Source organism: Crocodylus siamensis, chromosome 15 (genome assembly GCF_052110815.1).
Source record: "Crocodylus siamensis isolate JL-2025a chromosome 15, ASM5211081v1, whole genome shotgun sequence".
Taxonomy (NCBI): domain Eukaryota; kingdom Metazoa; phylum Chordata; order Crocodylia; family Crocodylidae; genus Crocodylus; species Crocodylus siamensis.
The window spans coordinates 41,411,331-41,433,553 of NC_143409.1; the positions used below are offsets into that span (position 1 = coordinate 41,411,331).

Below are 22,223 nucleotides of genomic sequence, written 5' to 3' on the forward strand. Positions count from 1 at the left end.
ACCAGCAAAATTAGTTCTCATGTTGGTAACAATGCAGTTGTGGATAAATATAAAACCACTCTTTATTAACAGAAGAGGCTGGCAGATTGGGAGCAAAAATAGCTACACATCCATACAAGTAAATTATCAAACAATAAGAAACACTTTTATTTTAACTTTACAACATATAAATAGACAAATCTGTGCTTTCCATGTAGCTTTTTCTTCCCCTCCCATGCCCAGGGTCCATCTCACATTGCACCAGTACCTCCGTGCTACAGGAGAGCTACTGGAGCCTTTACTGCAGAGGTCAAACTGATCCACAAGTATGTACAAATGCTGAAGGAATCACTACCCTCCCCCCATCTGTCATCTGCTCAGGTCACGGCTTGAGTCCCGGCCACACAGCATCCTTTCTTCTGGAGACAGGCCAGTAAAGAACGGGTGCATCAGTGCTTCAGAGAACATGATCCTTTGGGAAGGATCAAATTCCAACATCCTTCTCATCAGGTCAAAGAACTGCAGGTGGTCTAGTGAGTCATGCAGCATGTAGGTCTGAAAACAAGAGGATGGCATAGTGAGGAAGGGAATGTGAGCTCAGTTACTCTTGTCAACTTCACAAGATCAAAAATCAAAGTACACTTTGGTGCTGGTACCATTAGGGCTGAAGTTTTCCAGCCCACCACAGCCACAAGAGGCTGGGAATGAACGGCTCCAAGAGGTTCCAAACAGACCCATAGGAAATTATGAAAGAATGAGACTATCAGCTGCCTGCTTGTGATGTGGAAATAAAGGGGCAACCTTTAGCTTAAAAAGTCAAGAAGGGCAGAACCATGTGGGGCTGGAAACTCCCTCTTTTCTGTGGCTACAGCAGCAGCTCAGACAAACAGGTGGGGGGCAAAGAAGGGTTTCAGACCATTTTTGAAGGTGCCCCACCCCCCAAAAAAGCTCACATACATGCATATCAGCTCCCCATAGTGCAGCTTCCATTCAGCCTACTATCAGTAGCTGGTTGGATATGGGTCACTGAAACCTGCTCCCCCTTTCCTATTAGTTCATAAAGCTCTGGGCTAAGGCATCTTTATATGATACAGCACCAAGCAACAACAGGGCAAGACAGATTACTGTCCAATTATCACCTCTGAGTGCAAAGCCAGGGGGTGCCCATTTCCACATACACAGGTGTGGAGGTCACTTAAGAGCAGCAGCTTTCCTTCCGCTAGCTTGTAGCCTCATTACTACCCAAGCAGCTCACAACCTAGCAATTCCCCAGAACACTCCTGGAGGCAGGAAGTGCCATCACCCCCACTTCTTAAAAGCAAAAGGAACCAAGGCACAGAGTTTGCCCCAAGTCCACACAGAAAACCTGTAGCAGAGCAGGGAACTGAACTTGGGTCTCTTGAGCTCTGCTGACACCTACCACCAGATTAACCCTCTTTAATGCATGGCTCCTCTATCAGGACAGAACAGGGACTGAACCAAGTAAAGACTTCTGAGCTGCAGCCTTCCAGGAGATTTAAAAAAACATGCTGTCCTACACTGACTGAGGGAGCTACACACATACACTGGCATTAGATCCTGCAAAAATCCCTGCAGCCTTCCAAGCTGAGAGCTGTTGTGCTTGGAAGGTATGATTCACTAGAAGATAGTGGTGATGCCAGGTCCCTCTCAGCAAGCAGCTGGTGTGTGATGGCAATACTAATTAGATTAACTACACGCCCCCAGCTCCCTTTGTTGTTCCATCTCTTGACAATCATAAGCCCTATGCCTCCACACAGTTCTTGCCATCACTATCACCATCCCAATTCTTAATTTGGAAAACAGACACGAAGGCCACAGTGAGCCAATAATATGTACAAGAAGAGAACACCAAAGTGTACATACAGGCTGTACACAGCAGCTCTCACGGAGGTGAACTGAAGTGGCAGGCATTCAGAATGGCTGGACTTTGGGCCCAAGACTGTGTTTTTCAATCCTGTGTCCTATATTGAGCCAGCATGCTTCCAGCAAATTGTATGAGGACAAAAATCACCAGAACACACCGAGCAGCGATCCTACACTGGCTTCAAAGGGAGACAGCCAGCCTGACATCCATTGCTAGCTTCTACGTTAGTGCATAATGGCAAGAAAACATGCAAAGGCTTTACAAACTGACCATTTCTTTTGGAACAGGGCCATAGGCAATTAAAATGCATTGATTTAGGCTCTTTAAAGGCTGAATAATTATTCCCAAGGGACTCACCAATCAACATTTTACCAAGTCTTTCAAAGCCAAACTAAGAAGAATATAACAGTCTCCCCTGCCATTTAGATGTTGACAACAGCACATCGCAGCTTTTGACTCCCAGAACATTACAGGCAATACATAGGGATTAACAAGGAGCAAGGAACATGAGTATTCACTGTAGAGCCACCCACACACTCTACACCAAAGCACTTGGGCATTTCTTACCCGCAGTGGTTTGCAGTTCTCTTGGACATATCTTCCATCAGATGTGCTCTCATCCCACACCAGGTTCCCGTTATGGAAGTACTTCTGTTTCCTGTACAATGAAAGAAGTAATTTGAGAGTCTTAAAAAAGCATCCAGACAAATACCATACACAAGAGGGAGGACCAAGGGAAAGCACAACCTCACTTCAAGACAAGGCACCAGTCCAATCACACATTACACTGCAAAATGACAGCACATCTATGAAGTGCAAATCTATTCTACCTTTATTAAGTGAGCCAAAAGCTTCCTGAGACTGTTCTCAAGTATTTCAGAATGCGTATCCTAGAGCATTATACCAGTCACCTGAATTGCCATTTTGGCTATTTAGAAGAGCCATTTAAAAAGCCAAGCTAGACTCATAATGGCTAATAATAAGAGCATCTCCCTCCATGGAACTTTTCATATATTTCAAAAATATTTTATAAAAGGTGGTATTGTTCTCATTATACAGAGCAAAAAATGGGCACAGCAGTGATATCATATCTAAGGTCCTCTCAGGTCAGTGGCAAAGCAGAAAAAGTAGCCAGTCACCCACCTTCCATTGTCATACCTTGGCCATCAGGCCAAGCTGCCTGAAAATTCCTATGATGTATCAGGATTGTGCTTTTATTTACTTTAAAATTCACTGTCATCTTAACTTGGGATAGTTACTCAGCATGAAAGAAAAATCACAGCCAAGGTCTCCTTGTGGGTGGTACATAATAAGCTCTGTAATTCATAGACTGCTCAGCTATTTTTCCCCAGAGGTTTATTCAACATGTTATAAGAAATTTCTTAAGTCATTTCTTGACCCCACAATGGTTCTTCCTGGACTATAACCATAGAATTAGGATTCTGACGCAGGGTCTCAGGAGTTGGTATTCTGCCTACTTAACCGTCACCCACATGCAAAGACAGACTAGCTAGCTGCTCAAAGTTCAGTGGCTGGTCCTCACCGAGTTTTGTGGATCATGTGGGATGGAATCGGCCCAAGGATTTTTTCCATCATTACAAGGTGTTCACGATTCTCATGGGTCTGTGGAGGAAAAGCAATTTGGGATTACTTTAATGGTAGGGTTACCATATGTCCGTGTTTTCCCAGACAAGTCCTCTTTTTGAGCCCTCTGATCTCCGTCCGGGCATTTTGTTAAAATTCTCCGGGTTGGGAGTGAGGGCCATCATCATGGCCTTGAGGCAGGGGGAGGGGAAGGGTGGGCGGGGCTTGGCAGTGAGAGGCAACAGAATGGGCACGGGCAGGGCACCAGCATGTCACTGCGCCCCCTCCCCCAGTCATACTTCCCCCCACTTCCCCTCCTCTGTGTGACAGGCACCCTCTTTTTTGGACCTGGAAATATGGTAACCCTATTCAATGGCATTATCCACACAAGGACATCAAACAAGATATAAACCCAAACTCTTCCAAGGACTAACAGAACCATCTTTCTGCTATACATGGGGTTGGAAATGTTTTTGGCTGGAGTGCCAAAAACACTCCAACCTCAACCCTCTGCCAAGGGCACAGTGGGGGAGCTGCAAGGGGCCCTATCCTCACTGCTGGCAGCAGGTGTATGTGCACCTCTGGGTAGATGACAGGGCAGGGCTGGGTTAGCATACTGTCTAGGCTCCTTCTCCACCATGGGCCCAGAGGACCATGCGCAGCCACCACTGGCTACAAAGCCCAGGCTGATCACAGCTGCACTGGGGTCTAGAGGATCAGCCAGGCTCTGTGGTGGCACTGGCTGCAAGCACACTACAAGGACAGCAGGGGAGGGGCTGGGGCAACACAACCCTGACCCTTCCCAACTGTATGCCCTGAGGCATATATGTAGCGGCCACCATCACAGAGCCCAATCTCCCAGCAGCCTGTCACGAAGCCCAGGCTGCTTGTAGCCTCCTAGCCGTCTACTGCGAGCAGCCTGGGATCTGTGGCTGGTGGCAGCTGCCCAGAGACCAGGCCAGCTACAATGTGCAGAGCAAAATGAGCTCGCATGCCATGTTCTGGCATGTGTGCTGGGGTTGCCAACCCCTGTGGTATACTAAGGTTTCAGCATCCAGAAAGCTTAAAGAATTTGTTATTTTTAGTAACCAAAAGAACTTAAGACTCTAAAATGAAAGGATAATGCTTATATTTTGGTCAAAGGTACGAAGATTTTTGGAGAGTATTGTACCTGAAAGAGTGTGAAGCCACGGTAATATTCAAACAAAATGCAGCCAGTACTCCAGACATCACATGGTTGTGCCCAGCCTAGCTCTGCAAAAAGAAGAATGCCTACTTTAAGCATCCAATGACATATGTAGAGCTAGAACAAAATTCCCCAATGGTGGCTTCCTATTTTCTTTCTGAGCTGCAGAGACCAAGACAGGCCTCTTAAACACCTACAGACCTGGTGGGCTTCTGCCATGGGGTGATCACTGAACCCTCTGGGAATCAAAGGCTTGGAAATAGCTGTCTACTCTTTTTCAGCCTGGATAATGCTATATCCCCTGTTATTTAATAATGTCAGATCAACTCAACTGCTTATACCTTGCTGGAGTGTCTTAGGGATGTTGCACGGCAGAGATCTAAATTGTGCACTTGCCTAGTCAGTAATGTGTGGACAGAAAAACCTTTTATTTCAGGCCTTGGATGTGCTGGAAGACTGTTGAGACAGCATGTTCTTTCAACAGCACACTGACCTTCACCTCCAATAAATCTAACATTGCAGCAAAATTAACCTCCCACCTAAATATGCAGAGTGCAAATTATCCCTTTGTTCCACTTGGGAACTGGAAATCTTCAGCTGACTTCCTTGTAACATGCTGCTTTTACCATACCATATTCCGCGGGACAACTATTTTGTTCCAGAGCTGCCTGCCCCATCTCACCCTGTCCCCATGATCCAACAGTAAGACAGAAAAGCCTAACATCACCTACCTAAAATCACCTCTGGGGGGCGGTAATGCCGAGTAGCAACAATGGTAGTGTGATGTTCATGATCAAAAGTAGCGCTTCCAAAGTCTGCAACACGGATGCTTGTGTTCCTAATTGATTTCTCTTCACAACTCTGCAATGCACAAAAAGCAAGCATCAGTAACCCTTGGGAGACTGTTTCAGTCCCATCAGAAATGTTGTGCATATGTCTGTGTGACAGAAAGGATCATAAACTCCAGAAGCTTCACATTTTTCATTACAACTCAAAACCTCTTTAATGCAGGTAACCAAGTGCTCTTCAGTTTACACACTGGAAAAAAGTGAAGCCAAAAGCTCTGGATCTTAAAGAGTCAAACACCAGAACAAAGAAGAGAATTCTGGTTCCCTTACTTCCAGTCTCCTGTTCTAGCTGTTGAACATAACTGCCCTTTTGCTCAACCATGAAATAGGAAAGAAGAAAACTATTTCTGGTATGAAGCAAGGCAGAGTGTTCACGTATTTCTTACCCTCACCTTCAGGCAGAACCTACCTTCTTTTCATTGTACAAGGTGTCAAAAGCTGAATTCACAAATAAGATGTTTTCAGGCTTGAGGTCAGTATGAGTCAGCTGGTTGTCATGCAGAACTGCACAGAGGGGTGGGAAGAAACATGTAAGCATGAAGCACTAAACAGTGCATAGATCTGTCTAATACACAAGACACTGCTCATTCCCTCCCTCCCAGGGACAGCTCTGGGAAGCAGAATTCATGAAAAGTGCTGCACCATCTATCAAAGTGTCACCATGACTTTCACTATGCTATGTAGACTTCTCTTATCTAATTCATATTGATTACATCATATTTTAACTATAAAACATTTCCCATACATGGCTGAAATGTCTACATGGAAAAGCTTACAAGACTGCTTTTCCTCCATTTCAGAAGGTAAATCTTGCAATTACATTCCCAAACCCACCTCCCCACTTTGCTATCCAGAGTCTCTCACCTGTTTTTAATACTCTTCAAGTAAGGGAATTTCCCAGAATGTTCCAACACTATTAGCATTCCTGTAAACAAGCTGATATTTCTGGAGACAGACACTAGCTGTGGTGGACCAAACTGAGCTCTTTTCAGCAGACAACCCCAGTAAGGGACTCTGGTGAACTTACATCTCAAGGCATGGCAGAGCTGGTAGGCCATGTGCCGAATCTGAGAAAGGGAGTATGGCTGAAAGTTATTGTCCTTCAGGAATTCAAATGTGTTCTTGCCCAGAAGCTCAAAGGCGATGCACATGTGGCCGTGGAAATTGAACCAGTCTGACATCAGGACACACAAACTGCGCAAAAAGGGTGGCAAGAATGTCACTGCCTACACAAAAAATAGTGAAGTTCTCAGCCTTCCCTCCTGCAAAATGGCACACACACACATTTACTCCAGAGTATTCTCAACACAGTCTGGAAGAAATGCTGATCTCATATGTAAAGTTACTTCTGAGGAAGCACATCTGGTTTCATCCCCACTCCTCACTGCAGAGGAAAACTTGGGTAAACTACTCTGGAGTAACCGTGTTGTATGTCCCCACCCAAAGAGATGAGCAAACAGACATTCAGAGTCTGCCAAAGTGTAGTTATTACAAAACACTGTCAACATGTGTTCCTAATACTGAAATGAGAATGGATCAGGGTGAAGATGGGATCACTTTCAAGGTACAGAGAAAAGACTGGTATTATGTTTCCATGCTATTTTTGCTCAGGGCTCTCCTCCATGTTACCATGTACAAACCAACATCCATCCTCTGGGAAGAGATGCAAACAGCACCCAGCTCCAATAGCAACCCTTCAAATGGTGGAACTTACAATTTGTTGTCCTTGTCTCTCTCTCTGATTTTCTTCAGGACGTTGATTTCTAGTCTGGCTGCTTCTCGGTACTTCCCCACATTTTTAATAATTTTCAGAGCGACCTGAGATTTGCCTCTGCAGGGGAAAGATGACACAAGAACAAGTCAGGATTGGAGCAGCCCAGACCTCAATGAATAGTCACTGAGAGTAGAGATCCTAGAAGGAACACTAATTCCCAGATCCTCCAAGGTTTTTAAGTCTTCCTTGGCCCAGGCAAAAAGAAACTGCTCTTTATTAACCCCTGCAATGATGCAGAACTTTATGGCTCTTTTTCACTCCCACAGCCAGCCAGCCATCAGTGGGTTATAAATTATACCCTACAACTAAGTGCAATCTAAAACTAGGAAATGCAGCTTGCGAAAATAAAAAGTGATGAAGTGCATCATCAGCACTTCACCTGTATCTTCTTCCACCAACAGGGGCAACTAAAACGACTCAGAGGACCCCAATGATCCCACAAGATTTGCCAATGAGCCAAAACCCATATCTACACAACTGCTTGAATGAGACAGGAGTGGAGTGCTCCTTACGCAGATCTGAAGAGATAGGGAACAGTGGAATGGACCACCTGCCAGGCCTTCAAAGGACCTAAGGAGCGGGACTTCTTTACAGGTGATTTTAGGCACTGAAGAGAGGCACCTTCCAGGTGTTGGGCCAAGGATAAAATGTCCATCTCCCCAAGGCCCATGCTCTCTTCAGACCTTTATGGGTAAGCTCTTTGCTATAGAATTTGTCTTCTTTTTTGATTTGTGGGCATTCAGTACCCTGAAGAAAAGGGTCCTAATGCATGATGAGGGTTCACAGACATTACACCACAATACAATTAGTGTTTCCTGACCACCCCCCAAAAAAAAAAAATTATTTTTTTTTAAGTAATGAAAGTACATCTGGGCTTGGGGTATATTTAACCTTTCCAGAACTTTAAGAGTTAAAAACTTAGGAAGCAAGAATTCAAGTTGTATATCTTGCAACAGGTCAGTCGCACAAGGAGCTGCCAAGACAATAGAGATCAAAGATCGAATTTCTCCGGGAAAGAATCAAATGTTCCACTACAGCAAGTGGCCTTGTCTTTCTCATGCAGAAAGGCCATGAGGTGGGTGTAATGCTACAGTAATCACTAGGCTGTAACAAGTCTCCCCAGCTGCTCTCTCAGATTGTATTCCACTGGTTTCCATTAGTGAAGCCAAGGCTCCCTGCCTATGTAATTCAGAGATGCTACAAAGGAAATATGGGATAGTCAAATTAGCAAGAAGACGCAGCCATGTCTTCAGAAACCTGGGATGGGCATGCAAGGGGGAGGGAAAGTAAGCTCACCAAAGTAAGAGATAATAGAGAATATGATGTTCCATCCACTTATCTCATTCTTGGCCATTAGCAAAGAGTGGAATCCCAAGAGCCTCAAACTAAAGCCCAATAACTATTTCTGACAGAGCTGCTAAAAGCCATGAATTATACTGTGCCATGATACTGCAAATCTCCCCTCTCACTTTGCAGAAACATTTTGAAGGGGCAGGAAGATCTGATTTGCTCCTGAACTAAGCAGGCCCAGAAGCCTGCAGTCAGAGAAGACAAGGACCTGGGATAACTATTTAATGGAGGTACACCTATACATCAGCAGCAGCTGGTGGCATACCAGACTGGCACCAATAAAAGGAAAATTAACATTACTGGCAATCTTTTTTTTGGCCAGTGGAGCCAATAATGTCACTGACAAATGCCATGTGCATGTGCACAGCCACAGCACACATGCAGCCAGGAATGCAGCCTGGCAGGCAGCATCAGGCCGGTAAGTCGGGGGAGGCGAGGAGAGAAGGGGCATCCCCACTGTGAGGGAGGAAGTGGAACAGGGGCAGTGAATGGGCCCCTGGGGTGGGTCACAGGATGGTTCCACAGGCGGCTCATCTGGGTGGCATGGCGGGGGGATCCCTGCTGCTGTGTGCACCCCTGGACACTGCATATGCCCCCCTCCCCCACAGATTTGCTCATGGGGCAAAAGGTAGGCAGCCAGCTGCAGGCTCAGGGGTTGTGCCAGACTCTTCCCAGCAGGGAGGGGCTGAACCAGGGCTGTGCTGGGGCAGGTGGTGGCAGCGCTGGGAGGGGGTTATGGGGTGGGCTACTGCCATCCCAACATTTGCTGTAGCCCCCCTTCCCAGTGACACTGCCACCTGCTCCAAGCACAGTCCTAGTTCAGCCCCCCACTGGGAAGGGGCCAGCACTGCCCCCAGCCCTGATTCCGCAGCAGGCAGCCCACCCTCACCCTGAGCACAAATCTAGGTGGCACATGCCTCCACCAGAGGTGTGCACAGCATCAAGGAGCTACCCACCTCTTCCCCCCTGACAAGCCACCCACGGTTCCACCCCGTGGCCCACCCTGAGGGCCCATTCATCACTCTGGCTGGGCAGTGCCTGCCCCTGCCCTGCTCCCTCCCTCCCTCACCGTGGAGGCCTCTACTGGGCCCCCACCATGCCCCTTCCCCTCCCTCAGACATACCAGCCAGATGCTGATCTCCAAGCTGCTGGGCTGTATGTTGGCTATCAGATCGGTATTGGCCAATATGGCTAGTTAATAATCAGCCATCGGTATCAGCCAAAAAAAAATGTTAAATCGGTCAACCTCTACTATTTAGTGGAAAAAGTTAATGATTGTTTCATGAGCCCTAATCTACACTCAACTGACAACCTCCGTGATCCTTTGATACACAACTGGCATGTGACTTGGAGAGTAACAACTGCTTACCTGGCATGGTCCACACACTCCACAACTTTGCCAAAAGTGCCTTCACCGAGGCTGCCGACAATCTCATCTAAAAGAGAAAACAAGAGCAGATGTCAGCCCTGAGCACCCAGAGAGAGTGAGGTCCTGCAATTTCATCACAGCATTCAAATGTCAAAAAAATAAAATTAAAAAAAAAAAAAGTATCTCTCACTGCCACACTCTTTAACAGAAGTGTCTATTGTCTGCTTCAGGCAATTACTGGTCAGTCCATTTATAAGCAATAAACACTAGAGACCCCTCCAGAACAATAAGAGAGATCTTGTCTAACATGGGGATAGAAAGTAGAGAGGTAAAGTTTTACGAAAGGTGGCTGTACATCGCTCTTGGAGCCAATCGCCGATCCTGCACACCAGGTGACCTTCCTTGTCATCTTCCACGCTCCTGCTGCGTTTACTGCTCTGTTGGCTTCTCTGTACACACCGCCCCCCGAAACGGCATACGACCAATCGCACGCAGCGGGCAGTTCCGATTGGCAGATTGTGTTGTCATTCAAAGGTGGAGACGACGATGCGTCGGTGGGTGGATTTTCCAGATCCCAGCATTTCATAAGGCACACAGCATATATAACGATAGGGATATTGCAAGGGACACGTCAAGACACAAACTGACTTCAAAAACAGAAAAGTAATAAACAGCTACAGGTATGTAAAGAAAACGGTCTCATTAGCTAGGGTCTGATGCGGCAGCCTCTTAGCAGGAAGTGCCACCCTCTTCTCTGGAGGGGAGTGGCAGCTGGGATACTCCATATCACTGGGTTCGCACAAGCATTCCCCACACCGTTTTGTCAGAGAGGAGCAGCTTCCTCTATAATGAATAGAGGACACTGCTGGAGGTGCGAGAAGAACGAGTGTTTCGCCATAGTAATGTCATTTTCTCCGCTGGCAAACATGAATATGGACAGAGCAAAAAAATCAGTTTGGTCAGGCTGTCCAGTAGAAGCCAGAGTAGCCCTCTGCATGATTTTGTCTTGGTCTGATCTATTCATTACTTGTCTCCAAATGTCCCAGAGACTTATCCTGCCCTTAAGCTGGCACTCAGCTGCCTTTCCAATTCTGAGAGAAACACCAACTCAGCTGATCCTATATTTGCAAGCCAGACTGGGCACAGATAGGGCCAGTGTTGAACTTCGTCCTCTGTACTGCTTGCAGCAGGGCAGTTAAGTCCCTGGGGAGCACTGTGGCTCATTGGTCCTGGTCTGCTAACAATAAGAGGTCTGAATCAGTCTTGCTGCTACTAAGCTTCTACTGGAAAACCAGCCGAACGTTCCTGAAGGGTTCCTCCCAGCAGAAGAAAATCCTCCCGCAAAGCGAACTACCATTCTATCCAGTCACTGAACTTTTCTGCTTGGCCTCTCAAAAAAAGCCATATAGAGTTCACTGCATTCTCTATAGCCAGGGATATGGTAACAGAGCTTTAAACGTCCACGCCTGCACTTCCTAATGCACTCCACCACTCTTTCCCTGACCAGTGCAGAAGAATAACCTATAAACAAAGCCTAAGAGATCATCTGAAATGGAGAAAGTGTTTTGAGAGCATATTCCAGATAGCCAGAAGACTTCACAACACAGGATTTGGAGCACACTAGCCAAACCCTTCACACTACCACCACACACGCACACGCAGTTAATAGAGCATTTCCATCATTTAACATTGGCTAAGACAAAAAAAGAAGAAGACGACCACAGAATAAAGTAATGGGCCATTAAGAGTTCCAAACCATGCAGGTATCCAGTATTCCTGCAGGGATCAGGACTCAAGTCATTTTGTTTAAACAATATTTAAAAAGCAACAAACATGAGAAACGTGAATGATATAATTGGTATTTATTGGAGTAATGAGGAGCAGTGAAGTCAAGACATTTCGTCTGGTGCCTCACAACACTTCTGAGTCATTCCAGTGTCCTGGAATAACTCTCTCCCCCCATAACATCGTATATTTGGCAAACACCTCAAGAACCTATGAGATGGGAGACTGCTTCATTAGGCTCGGACTGAAAACACTGAAGTTCTCAGAGAAGCTTCAGTCCGAGGAAGTCTGTAATAACAGTCAAGCAGGCCATGCTTGTGCTCACTCAAGGAGAAGCCTTCTCCCAAATACTGTGGGGCAAGAATTGACAACCATTGTGCCAACAGCTTTGAAGAATGGGTGCGACAGTTGATTCACCCTAAAGGACGCAAGATTCTGGCACGATTCAACAGACACAACCACAAAGGAGTATCTTGTGCCATCACTGTGTATCAATAATAGTTCGGGCTGAAATGTAAATAGGCAGCAGAAGCGGAACCCTCATCACGTGCAAGAGAAACTAAAACCATAGAGAGAAACCAGAACCAGATGCAGTCACCATTTTTACCTGCATCCAAGGTACCCTTGTAACAGTGCTGAAGAGAACTCCAGTTAATTCCTCTCCCCCTCTTTACCGTGGGAGCATAGCCTAGTTTTCCCAGGTATTAGGACTACACAGGGTAGTACTTTCACAAATTAACAGCTGCTAAATACTTTGAGTCTAAGACACTGAATTATTATGCTCTATGTTCCACTTAAATCAACAACAAAGCAGAAGAGGGATTAGAAGTACTCACCCAATATATTCAAAGCTGAAAGGAGGTAAGAGAAATTAAAAACCTAGAACCCTCTCAAATTCATTCTGGATTCTACTCACCGAGGATGCACTGCTACAAGACCTGGTCCTGCGTTTCCGACAGTGATGCTGGTGCTTTTTTGCTCGCTGGTGTTCTCTGCCCCTCGATCTCCGCCAGTGTCGTGAATGAGTAGCATAATAATCCTCTCCAAAAGAAGGACTTCGCTCTTCAAACCGGTAATTGTCGCTGTCCCGTCTCTCTCGGTACCTCCTGTGGTAAGGCATCCTGTCCTGGCTGCATTACAAATAAGAACCCATTTATAAACCTGGGAAGAAAGGGCACACTGTTCAAAAACTACAGCACAGCTCCAAGCAAATGCAACCTGACGATGCATGTTCTTATTCCCTCCGCCTGGCAGCAGAGAACATACCAAAGTAGTTCTTGCTCAGAGCTTTGAGCCTAAGTAACTCAAATTGAGAAGCTATAGAGAAAGGCAAAGGTGAACAGGGATACGACAGGGCTTCTGTATAAGGAGAAGCTCAACATACTAGGATTTTCCAGTCAAGAAAAGAAACCACTGAGAGGAGGTATCAGACAAGTCTTTAAAATCATAAGCTGAGGATGTATATAGGGATTTACTATTTACAGTTCCTCACAATACTAGAATTATGGGACATGCAATGAAATTAATAGATAGTTGGTTTCAAACAAAAGGCAGATTCCCTGTCCCCACACCCACCAGTGTATAATTAGCTTGTGGAACACCCTGCCACACAATGTTGTGGAGGTGGATAGTTTAATCAGGTTTACAAGAGGATTGGACAAATTCATGAAGGATAAGTCCCTAAGCATGTATTAAACACAACAGTTAAGGGTGTGACCTCAAATTGGGACCCCCTATGCCTCTGCAAGCTAGAAGCTGCAGGGCAGGAGGGGCAAAAAATGGATCAGTCTGGATATTCCCTGCTTAAGTACTCTTTCATTTGATATCTACTCCGCTGCTGTGAGAGACAGTATACTAATTGAATAGATTGCTTGGCCTGACCCAGCATGGCAAGTTTTCACATTCTAAAACAAAAAGGACTTCTAAGGAATGATGTGGCAATATCATATTTAGATAATTAGGGGGCATAGCATTTGAAGCTGGTTAGTACATGTCTATACTTACCTAGGTACTCATATAAAACTCCTCACCATGCTATATGGACATTTTTCTCCCCAGGCCTCCCTCATGGCTTTTCTGTTTCAAGCGAAACTACGGGTGTTTGTTTGTTTGTTTTTTTGGGGGGGAGGGGGGGAAGGGTGTTAAATGCAAGGAGCACAATGACTGAAGCACAATGACTCACCCAGGGAAATGCAGGATGCTTGGGATACAATGAGAACAAATCATGATCAGTGCCTAGATACCACAACATCTCTTACTAAGGACTCAGGCAGGACACTGCAGCCTAGAGCACTGTACAAGCGCACACTATCTCCAAGAGCCAAAAATAAGTTCAATCTATATAGTCTAGTTCCTGGCGTCTGGTGACAATGGTCTATAACATCAAAAATAAGTTCAATCTATATAGTCTAGTTCCTGGCGTCTGGTGACAATGGTCTATAACATCAGTTATAAAGTGGTTAAGGTGGATGTTAGGCCATCCTGTTATCTCACCGTGTAACTTGGTGCCAAAGGATTTTAGACAGTCCTTCCACCTTTGCAAGATAAATGCTTGCGTAAGGGAAGTCTTTATAAATCAAAGCTTTGATTTCAGTAAATGGTGCAGAGTAACAGGAGTGTTTTACAAGGTCTCTCTTCTGGGTTCATTCCAGAGAAGATGTGGGAGCTGTTATAACTCCAAGCTAGAACCATGGCTCTATTTCCAACTGTAGCAACTCATGCTTTTAGCTCTGAAGACTCCTAGTATTTTGCCAAAGAGGGTGACAGGCATATTTGGCTTTTCAAATAAATTCACTGATGACGTGCTATCACCACTTTAAAAAATGGTATACACTACTGGACAAAAAGGTAGTATTTTGGTAGGAAAGCTCATAGTTCATAGAACTGGACCGTGTACTACTCATACACAAGGTGAGCATATTTTACTTCTTAAGAGCAAAGGTTACTAGGTCAAGGCTAGTGCTTTTGGCATGTAACCGACTGCAATTTGATTACATTAGATGATGCGATTGTCTGCATTATTTAATCATTATTCTGGGTGCCACTCATCTACATTGGGAGGGGATTTATTTCATTTTCCTCTGTACTGAGGCTGTCAGCAAGGCAGCCAACTATTGCCAAACAGGTTAGCAATTCTCATAGTGTGGGCACTTCATTCAATGCTGGACCAAGACCAATTTATTTTATGAAGGCTGACAAACAGATGGGAATAACTTTAGGTCACTACTGAACTTAGCCAAAACTGAAATATAGCTCCAACCCCAATGCCAGTCCTGTAGACAGGCCAAAAAACCATTACCTACAACTTTCCCCATTTGCTAATTCTTTAGAGATGCAGAGAGGATTCAGGGGTAACTAGACAGCACAAAAGGGTATCATCACAAACACTTAAAAGAACCCATACCAAGCCTATATGGAGATAGTCATGATGTGAAAGTAAACAGCAAAGGTTTTCATCAGTTAAGGTGGTTTCTTCATCCAGAAGATCACTATTCAATGTAGTCCAAATGAAAGAATAGAGAAGCTGAAGTAACTAATCTTTCACTGCACCTGAACAACCTTGTCCATTCAGCAAGTGTATTCTGCTGTGCATTAATCATGTCTTAGCTTTCCATGGACTTCAATCCAAGGTTAAGAATGAAAGCACCAAGACAGTGGCAAAACAAGAGTTAAAGAATGTAATATTAGGCTAGGTATTCTTCTGCTGTACATGTAAAGCGCAGCTGTTAGATGCGCTGACAGGCCTGCACCTGTGCTAGGCATCTCCTCTCAAACACTCAGATGAGAATCAAAGGTTTATCTGAGAACACAACAGTCACCTAAGGCAGACACCTGCCCACTACACAGCGACTGCTTAGGAGACAGTCCCAGCCTTTGACAAAGCCGGTTCTCACCTTCGAGATCGTGACCTCCTTGAAAGATCCCTGCGAGGTGGGTATCTCAATCTCCCTTCGTATTCTCTGCTGCGAGACCTCTTCCTCTTCCATTTGTGATTCATGTAGGCCTCTTGCTCGGGGGACCGGTATCTCTTACAGTGATGCATCTGGGGCGCAATAAGGAAGGCACTTGAGTAAAAGGTATTGACTGGAACTGTTGACAGTTTGCAAGTCTCATGGAGCTCCCTACTTATTAAGTGAAGATAGTGAAAACAAAAAGCCACGAGGAGATAAGACAAAGAGCAACAAAAGTCATCACCAACATTACCAATTACAGTTATAAATAAAGAAGTCTCCACAATGTAAGCAACAGCAGGGGACAGTTGCACATCACCCTTTTTTCCAATCTAATACCTACTAACATCTACTATTATTCCCACTGGAAAACAATCAGAATATTTTTCTGGATTTTTCCACTCTCCATTGAGATTTCACTGTTTCCCTCATGCATTCAGCTCTCACACCATTTGCAAATACTTTAAAAGCTAGAGATATACAAAAGTATTTTAAGAAAATAGAACATGTGATTGTAAGAGTACAGGGGCGGGATAAGAATCTGGAGCTAATTTAATTTCATTTATAAATCGACTAAATTAAATCAAGTGTTCCTTTACTACAATTAAGCTCCGCCTTAATCAGCAAACACAAAGGTAGACCAGATGGCCTTTGTGCAGACCTTCTTGCTTTTTCATCATTTGTTTGAACTCATCCTGTGTTAATAATGCCTGGAAAGCCAGCACTACCAAAAGACAGTAAATTAAAAAACATGGTGGCTAGAATAATGGCCCAATTAATGGCCTGAGCTCCCATGTTTCTCTGCCCTGCTCCAATACCACTAACTAAAAATGCCCCCAAGAGGATTCCCGTGCAAGAAGAAATCCTCTGGTGGCGCAGAGCAGACACGGTAGCTATTGCATCTGCTTTACTTGGGAGAAGTAAATCTCACAGAAAGGGATGTGGCCTGGATACACCTATACAAGGGATTCCTGGCAGCTTAAGCAGCCTTGTGCAGTTCATGCACGAGCAGACCTTCTGCTCTCACTTCACAACCCTGTTGTCAGCACCAAGTATCAGATGGCAACTGAGCATAGAAGTCATTTCAGGAAACCTGGACCCAATTTTGTTTTAATGTAATATCACAATTATCAGTTACGTTAATATCCAAGAAAAGACTACAAACCTCTTAAACCAGCAGTTCAACGTTTAAGATATTAAACCTATACTACAAAACTACCACACAATAAAGAAAAAATGTCCATCAAAACATTGTTTAAAGAAAAATCCCATTGAAAACAGTCAGTTTAGATTCAAACCCAGAAGTGTCCAAACCCAAATAGCGTAGCACTGTTATAATGTAAATAGGCATTAAAATTAAACTACTGGCTGGGGCTTGTATTTCTGCACCACAGAAAATGAAAGTCAGTCAGATGCAGAAAGGTCAAGCTTCGTTTAAAAGAAAAACACACACGTCAGGATCCCTTTATGGAACAGCTTCTTAACCCATGTCTCTCCACTACCTTGTATGGATTTTGTGGCTCTCTCCTGCTCCCTTATTTCTAATTCAGTTGTCCTTTTCTATCCACCTCCCCTTCAAGACATCCTCCCCTCTTTTCTTTCAGGGTGGAAGGCCTTTACCAGTTCCTCATCATATACTTGCCTCTCACCCTTCCTTGGCCCCCAAATCCAATGAATGTCCCTCCATCCAAGAGACCTGAGTATTGCTTTCACTAGAAAGCATCAGTTTTGTTCCTGCAGGCAGCAACAGAGGTGGTCAGTGGGCAAGCTAAGCCACTACGGCCCCACAAGCAAGCGCCACCCAAGAGAGGGAAAAACTAAACAAGTAGTCCCCATGCCCACAGCTTTCCCTTCCTTTCAACCACTTGACTCCCCCATTTTTTGCCTGCTTCCTCATTTGCCCTAAGCACATCACAAACACAACCCAAATCACCGTGTGCCAAAGAGGCTTCTAGTTTTTGCTTTGACAGACACCAGCCAACTGATCCATTTTCAGCGCAAAGAACATTTTACTAGAGACCTTAATCCTCAACACAACCCGCCACCGCGCATGGACACGTGATCCTGCACCAGAAGCACCAAACGACTTTGACCCATTTGTATCCTTGACGTGGCCAAAAGTTGTTGAACAGGACCTGGCTGACAATCCAAAATTAAAGCCCTCCTGATCCCTCCCCACCAAAATGACTTTCTACTGCGTTCCCAGAATCTCACCACAGCGAATGCCTTGGCCCTCCAAAGCCAGGACCCGGCTCTGCTGATGCAGGAGGGCTCAGGAAGTGCAATCCTCATCGGTACCAACCCCTGCCGTCCCGCAGGATCGGTGCGACACACGCACACCACCGGGAGCATACGCAAAGCCAGCCCGAGTTTGCTTTTGGCAGGCTGCCCAGGCCAGTAGTTTGTCTGGCAAGGGAAAGGAAAGCTCCCGTCGGCCCCTGAAAACAAAGGGGATTTTTTTTTCCTCCTCAGTTAAAGCTTGAGGGGGAAAAGCTGCCCCACCCCCCACGGCCACGACCCCCCAGACCCTGAGTCCGCAGCTCAGAGGTCCGGCGGGCGCCGCGCCAAGGGGGAAAACGAGTTACGCTTTCGACCTTTTTAGGCCCCGAGCCTCCTCTGCAAGCACCACCTCGCCTCTCGGCCCCGGCGCCGGGCGGGCACATCACATCGGCCCCGTCCCGCTGCCTCCGACGCAAGGGTCGGCGCCCTCGTTGCCCCGGGGGGCGGGAGAAGGCTCCAGCCGCGGCGCATGCGCGTGAGGGGAGCTCCGCGGGGGGGGGGGCCGGGGGGCGCTGAGACACGGAAGGGTCCTCGTTTCTACTGCCCCCCCCGAGGGCCCGATGCGAAGCCGCCCCCTCCCCCCACACTCACCGCCGCGCGCCCCCTCAGCGCTGCGCTCGCGGGCCTGGCCAGGCCCCGGCCGCTGCTTCCGCTTCCGGCTGTCGCCCCACTCCGACGACGACACGCAGTATGCGCGCGCAATCGCCTCCTGCCGCTAGAACGGTGCCTTCGAGGGTCGGCCGCTTCCGCGCGGCGCTCTAGCCGCCTTCTCGCTGGGCTTGGAGGACTGCAGAGCTGGGGCCGGGGAGGGGAGCAGGGGCAGCCCCTTAAAGGGGCAGAGTGCTGCCCTGGGTCATCCTTGGGGCTCCCCAGCACCGCACCTCCCCACCTAGCCCAGGGGGTCCCCAGCCCCCACTCCCCCCCAGTATTGGATCCCACCTCATCTCTGGGCAGTCTCACTGGTCAGCACCCGCAGGCTCCCCCGTGTCCCCTTTCCTTGTGCTTCACCTGCCACCTCGCCCTGCTTGTTACCTGTCTCCCAAACCCCCTTGTCACAAACCCAGGGGTCACCCCCATAAGGGCAGGGGGCAACCATTGCTCTGGGCACAAGGCCCACGTGTCCCGCATGCATCAACCAGCCCTTGTGGCTGACCTGTGACCTCGCGCCCATCCCTCTTTTCTGCTGATTTGCCCCAAGAAATCAGTTCCTGTATCTCTAGTGGTCTCCCTTCTTCCTTTCCACCACCTCCCTGGGCCCAGCAAACCAACCTGTCCTCTCAAAGCATAGAAAGGTCAGGTTGGGAGGAACCTCAGGAGGTCACATCTGGTCCAACCCCCTGCCCCAAGCAGGACCAGCCCCAACTAGATCATCCAGGGAAGGCATTGTCAATCCAGGCCTTCAAAACCTCCAAGGATGGAGACGTCACCACCTCTCTAGGTAACCTGGCCCAGTGCTTCACCACCCTCCTAGTGAGAGTTTTTCCTAATATCCAACCTAAACCTCCCTTGCTGCATCTTGAGCCCATTGCTCCTTGGTCTGTCACCTGCCACCACTGAGAACAGAGGTCAGTTCTTGGTTCAGTCGTGAAGGAGGGCTTTGCCTCTTCTGCCTACTGCCTGGCTTTAAAAATCAGGGAAGGTGGGGGTCTCAGGAAAACCAGGACAGAGAAGCTGACGGCACGGACCAAGACGTGTATGATTTGTTGGTCGGTCAGTGATAGTCCTGGAGTGCTGCAACCTGCAAAGGGCAAGTGGGTGGGAAGACACATGTAGGGCTTTGTGAAGAGGAAAACAGCAGTTAATGTAGATTTGAGGGTATTCTCCTTAATACTTGCTGCATGTTGGGTGCCAGCCCACCAGGATTGCCCTGGAGTCTCCAGGAATTGGATATAAATCTCCAGGAGACTGCTGAGAGTCACCCGGGAAAGAAATGATAGGGCATTCATTGAAATAAATATTGAATGTTGAATTTGATTTATACAGTAGTCCGGTAGGTTTGAAAATGTAATGGTCATGTGCTTTTGCCTTCCTAGCCTAAAGTCCATGTACCATAATCTGTAACTGATATACACAAGCATGTGGGCACGCTCGTGTGTGTCACAGGCATGTTGGCATTCGGGAAACCTCCCAGAATAGATTCAGAGTTGGCAACCCTACCTACACGGTACTATCCAGTTGTGTTGTGTAAGGGTAATACACCAGTGCTCTTTGTACACATTAGTGCATAACAGTGGCTCTCAACCTGTTTAGACTCGAGGTCCCCCTCAGAAAGTGCACGCTTTTAGCTTTCACCCATTTTTGACTATGGGAACATGGCAACTCTTCTGTGACGAGGGTGTAGGTTGCAGCTGTGTTGGTCTAAGGACATAGGCAGACAAGGTTCTTTGGGTAAATCCGATATCTTTTATTTGAGTTGGTCTAATAAAAGATATCGGATTTACCCAAAGAACTTTGTCTTCTGTGACAAAGAACTCAAAAAGACCACAGCAGCTCACAGTGGTTTTGAAGCTCTAGTTTCCTGTTTGACGCCTCTGGGTTTATCTTGCAAATCATGTTTTCATGCCTAGCAGTGCTAACACTGAGTGGCACTCCCAACAGACTCGCAAGGCACCCCAAGGTGCTGCAGCACCCTGGCTGAGAATCGTTGGTGCATACAGTAAATTCTGCTTTGTTGCATGTTGATTATTTGCCTACTTTCCAGTAGGTCAGAAAACATCTACTATCTCTTCAGTTAAACTTCACCTGATTATTTACATAATGGGGATTTTTAGCATATTTTAGTTTATTGCATAAGCCAAAACTAGAAAAAGAAAGCCAAAAGACAAATAATGTAATGGTTGAGTAGAGGAGTACGAAAAAATATTTCCTCTCACAACAGATGATTTACCATAATGTTCGAAGATATGAAACATTTTAGTAATCTAGTTGTTTTACAGTGCATTTTACTTTTTTTGAGCTACATTACACGTTTCCTATACAGGAAACCACCCTACTGCCTATACAGGACTGTTCATTTAACAATATGTCTGAGAGAAGGAGAACTGATCAGTTTTGTGTGAGGTTTCCTTATTCATTACATGCATATGTCATCGCAGGTAGGCCTAAGATATAACTGAACAGCAATTGCCATAGTATTTCATTTATTCAGCACCCAGTCTTTAAAAATGGACAGAAAAATATGTGGAATGACTTGCAGTTCAGTACCACATTAGGATCAGGAATTGTGCTATCTGTTTCTGTTGCTTTTTAATGTATTTTTTGCAATTTTTTTCTGTTCCATTTATTAGTGTAGTCCACTTATTTGTATAGTTTGGATGGATGCATGGGTACACAAGTAACAGGAACATACTGCGTTTATTCTAGACATTTCACCAACTGTACCCATTTCAAACAAATTCAGAAGTCTTGGTTCCCTAAATCTAATATCACCCACATCTTAGTCCTTAAAAAAGAAGCAGAACTAGAGTATGGCATGTAGATTTGGAAAGGAGTCAACATCTGAATACAGTCACACCCAGCTCTGCCACTAACTGATTGTGTGGCCTCATGCATGTCACTTAGCTTCAGCATTCCCATTTGTCATGAGAGTGCTATTACACTAAGGCAAAATCATTGGTGTAATTCTGTTGAGTTTGCTAAATTACAACAGGGATATTTTTGGCCCTATATTTCTATTTAATCTCATAGGCTTGTTCCATGAATCAGCGTTTGCTCCACAGATACTGTACCTGGTCGGTAAGAGCTCAAGGTTCTCGTTCTTTTTCTACTGAGACTAAATAACAAAGGAAAGGTCCCAACAGCCCACTGGGCCCAGTTACGACTGGCATTCAATTGACCATGTCAGAATTTAGTTAAAATGCCTTTATTAAATCCAAAGGCCAATAGCAGTTGTACAGTTTATTTAAATGAATGGCCTAAGATACTGTACAGAATGTGAACATGTTAGATAACAGCATTGCAATACTTATAATGACCACATCAGTGCAGTAAGATTATCATACGCATTGATCATATGCTTGTAATAAGTCTAAGCTCAGGGATCCATGAAGGCTCAAGCTGGCTGGCTTCAGCACAGCTTCACTTTGCATTAGCAAAGAAACCCTCCCTCTCACTCCAGTTTACGCCCCTAGATTTCTCACTACATCATTTTCTTCTCAGTTCAAGAAACTAATTTGGTACGGCTGGAAACTTAATATGTATTTATTGCCTTTTCCAAAACAATGAAACTTCCTT

The 22,223-nt window shown here is 45.9% G+C and overlaps 1 protein-coding gene across 4 annotated transcripts; it reads right to left on the minus strand.

Moving 5' to 3' along the window:
• Window positions 1-123: 123 nt before the first annotated feature.
• CLK3 (CDC like kinase 3) lies at window positions 124-18,691 on the minus strand. Of its 4 annotated transcripts, XM_090029036.1 has the most exons (14): window positions 18,305-18,416; window positions 17,925-18,148; window positions 15,654-15,802; window positions 12,677-12,890; window positions 10,331-10,424; window positions 9,976-10,042; window positions 7,197-7,313; window positions 6,510-6,676; window positions 5,892-5,986; window positions 5,366-5,495; window positions 4,620-4,702; window positions 3,408-3,487; window positions 2,432-2,522; window positions 124-534 (listed from the first exon to the last, which is right to left on the minus strand). In XM_090029036.1, exons 2-14 carry the CDS (start codon window positions 18,060-18,062, stop codon window positions 349-351), a joined length of 1,611 nt encoding a protein of 536 aa, XP_089885162.1. In that variant the 5' UTR covers window positions 18,063-18,148; window positions 18,305-18,416; the 3' UTR covers window positions 124-348. The 4 variants fall into 4 exon arrangements, with proteins under 4 accessions (XP_089885162.1, XP_089885165.1, XP_089885163.1 ...); XM_090029039.1 differs by lacking the exons at window positions 17,925-18,148; window positions 18,305-18,416 and adding an exon at window positions 18,582-18,691; XM_090029037.1 differs by lacking the exon at window positions 17,925-18,148 and having other exon boundaries at window positions 18,305-18,445.
• Between the last annotated feature and the right edge of the window lie 3,532 nt (window positions 18,692-22,223).

What these genes read in the sequence shown, in the direction of transcription:
- CLK3 (XM_090029036.1), bottom strand. Translation starts at nt 18,062, where the DNA reads ATGCTCCCGGTGGTGTGCGTGTGTCGCACCGATCCTGCGGGACGGCAG. An exon ending in AGGAGGTCACGATCTCGAAG is followed by an intron (nt 12,891 to 15,653) that starts GTGAGAACCGGC and finishes TTTGTAATGCAG; the next exon opens with CCAGGACAGGATGCCTTACC. An exon ending in AGAGACAAGGACAACAAATT is followed by an intron (nt 6,677 to 7,196) that starts GTAAGTTCCACC and finishes CTTTTTGCGCAG; the next exon opens with TTTGTGTGTCCTGATGTCAG.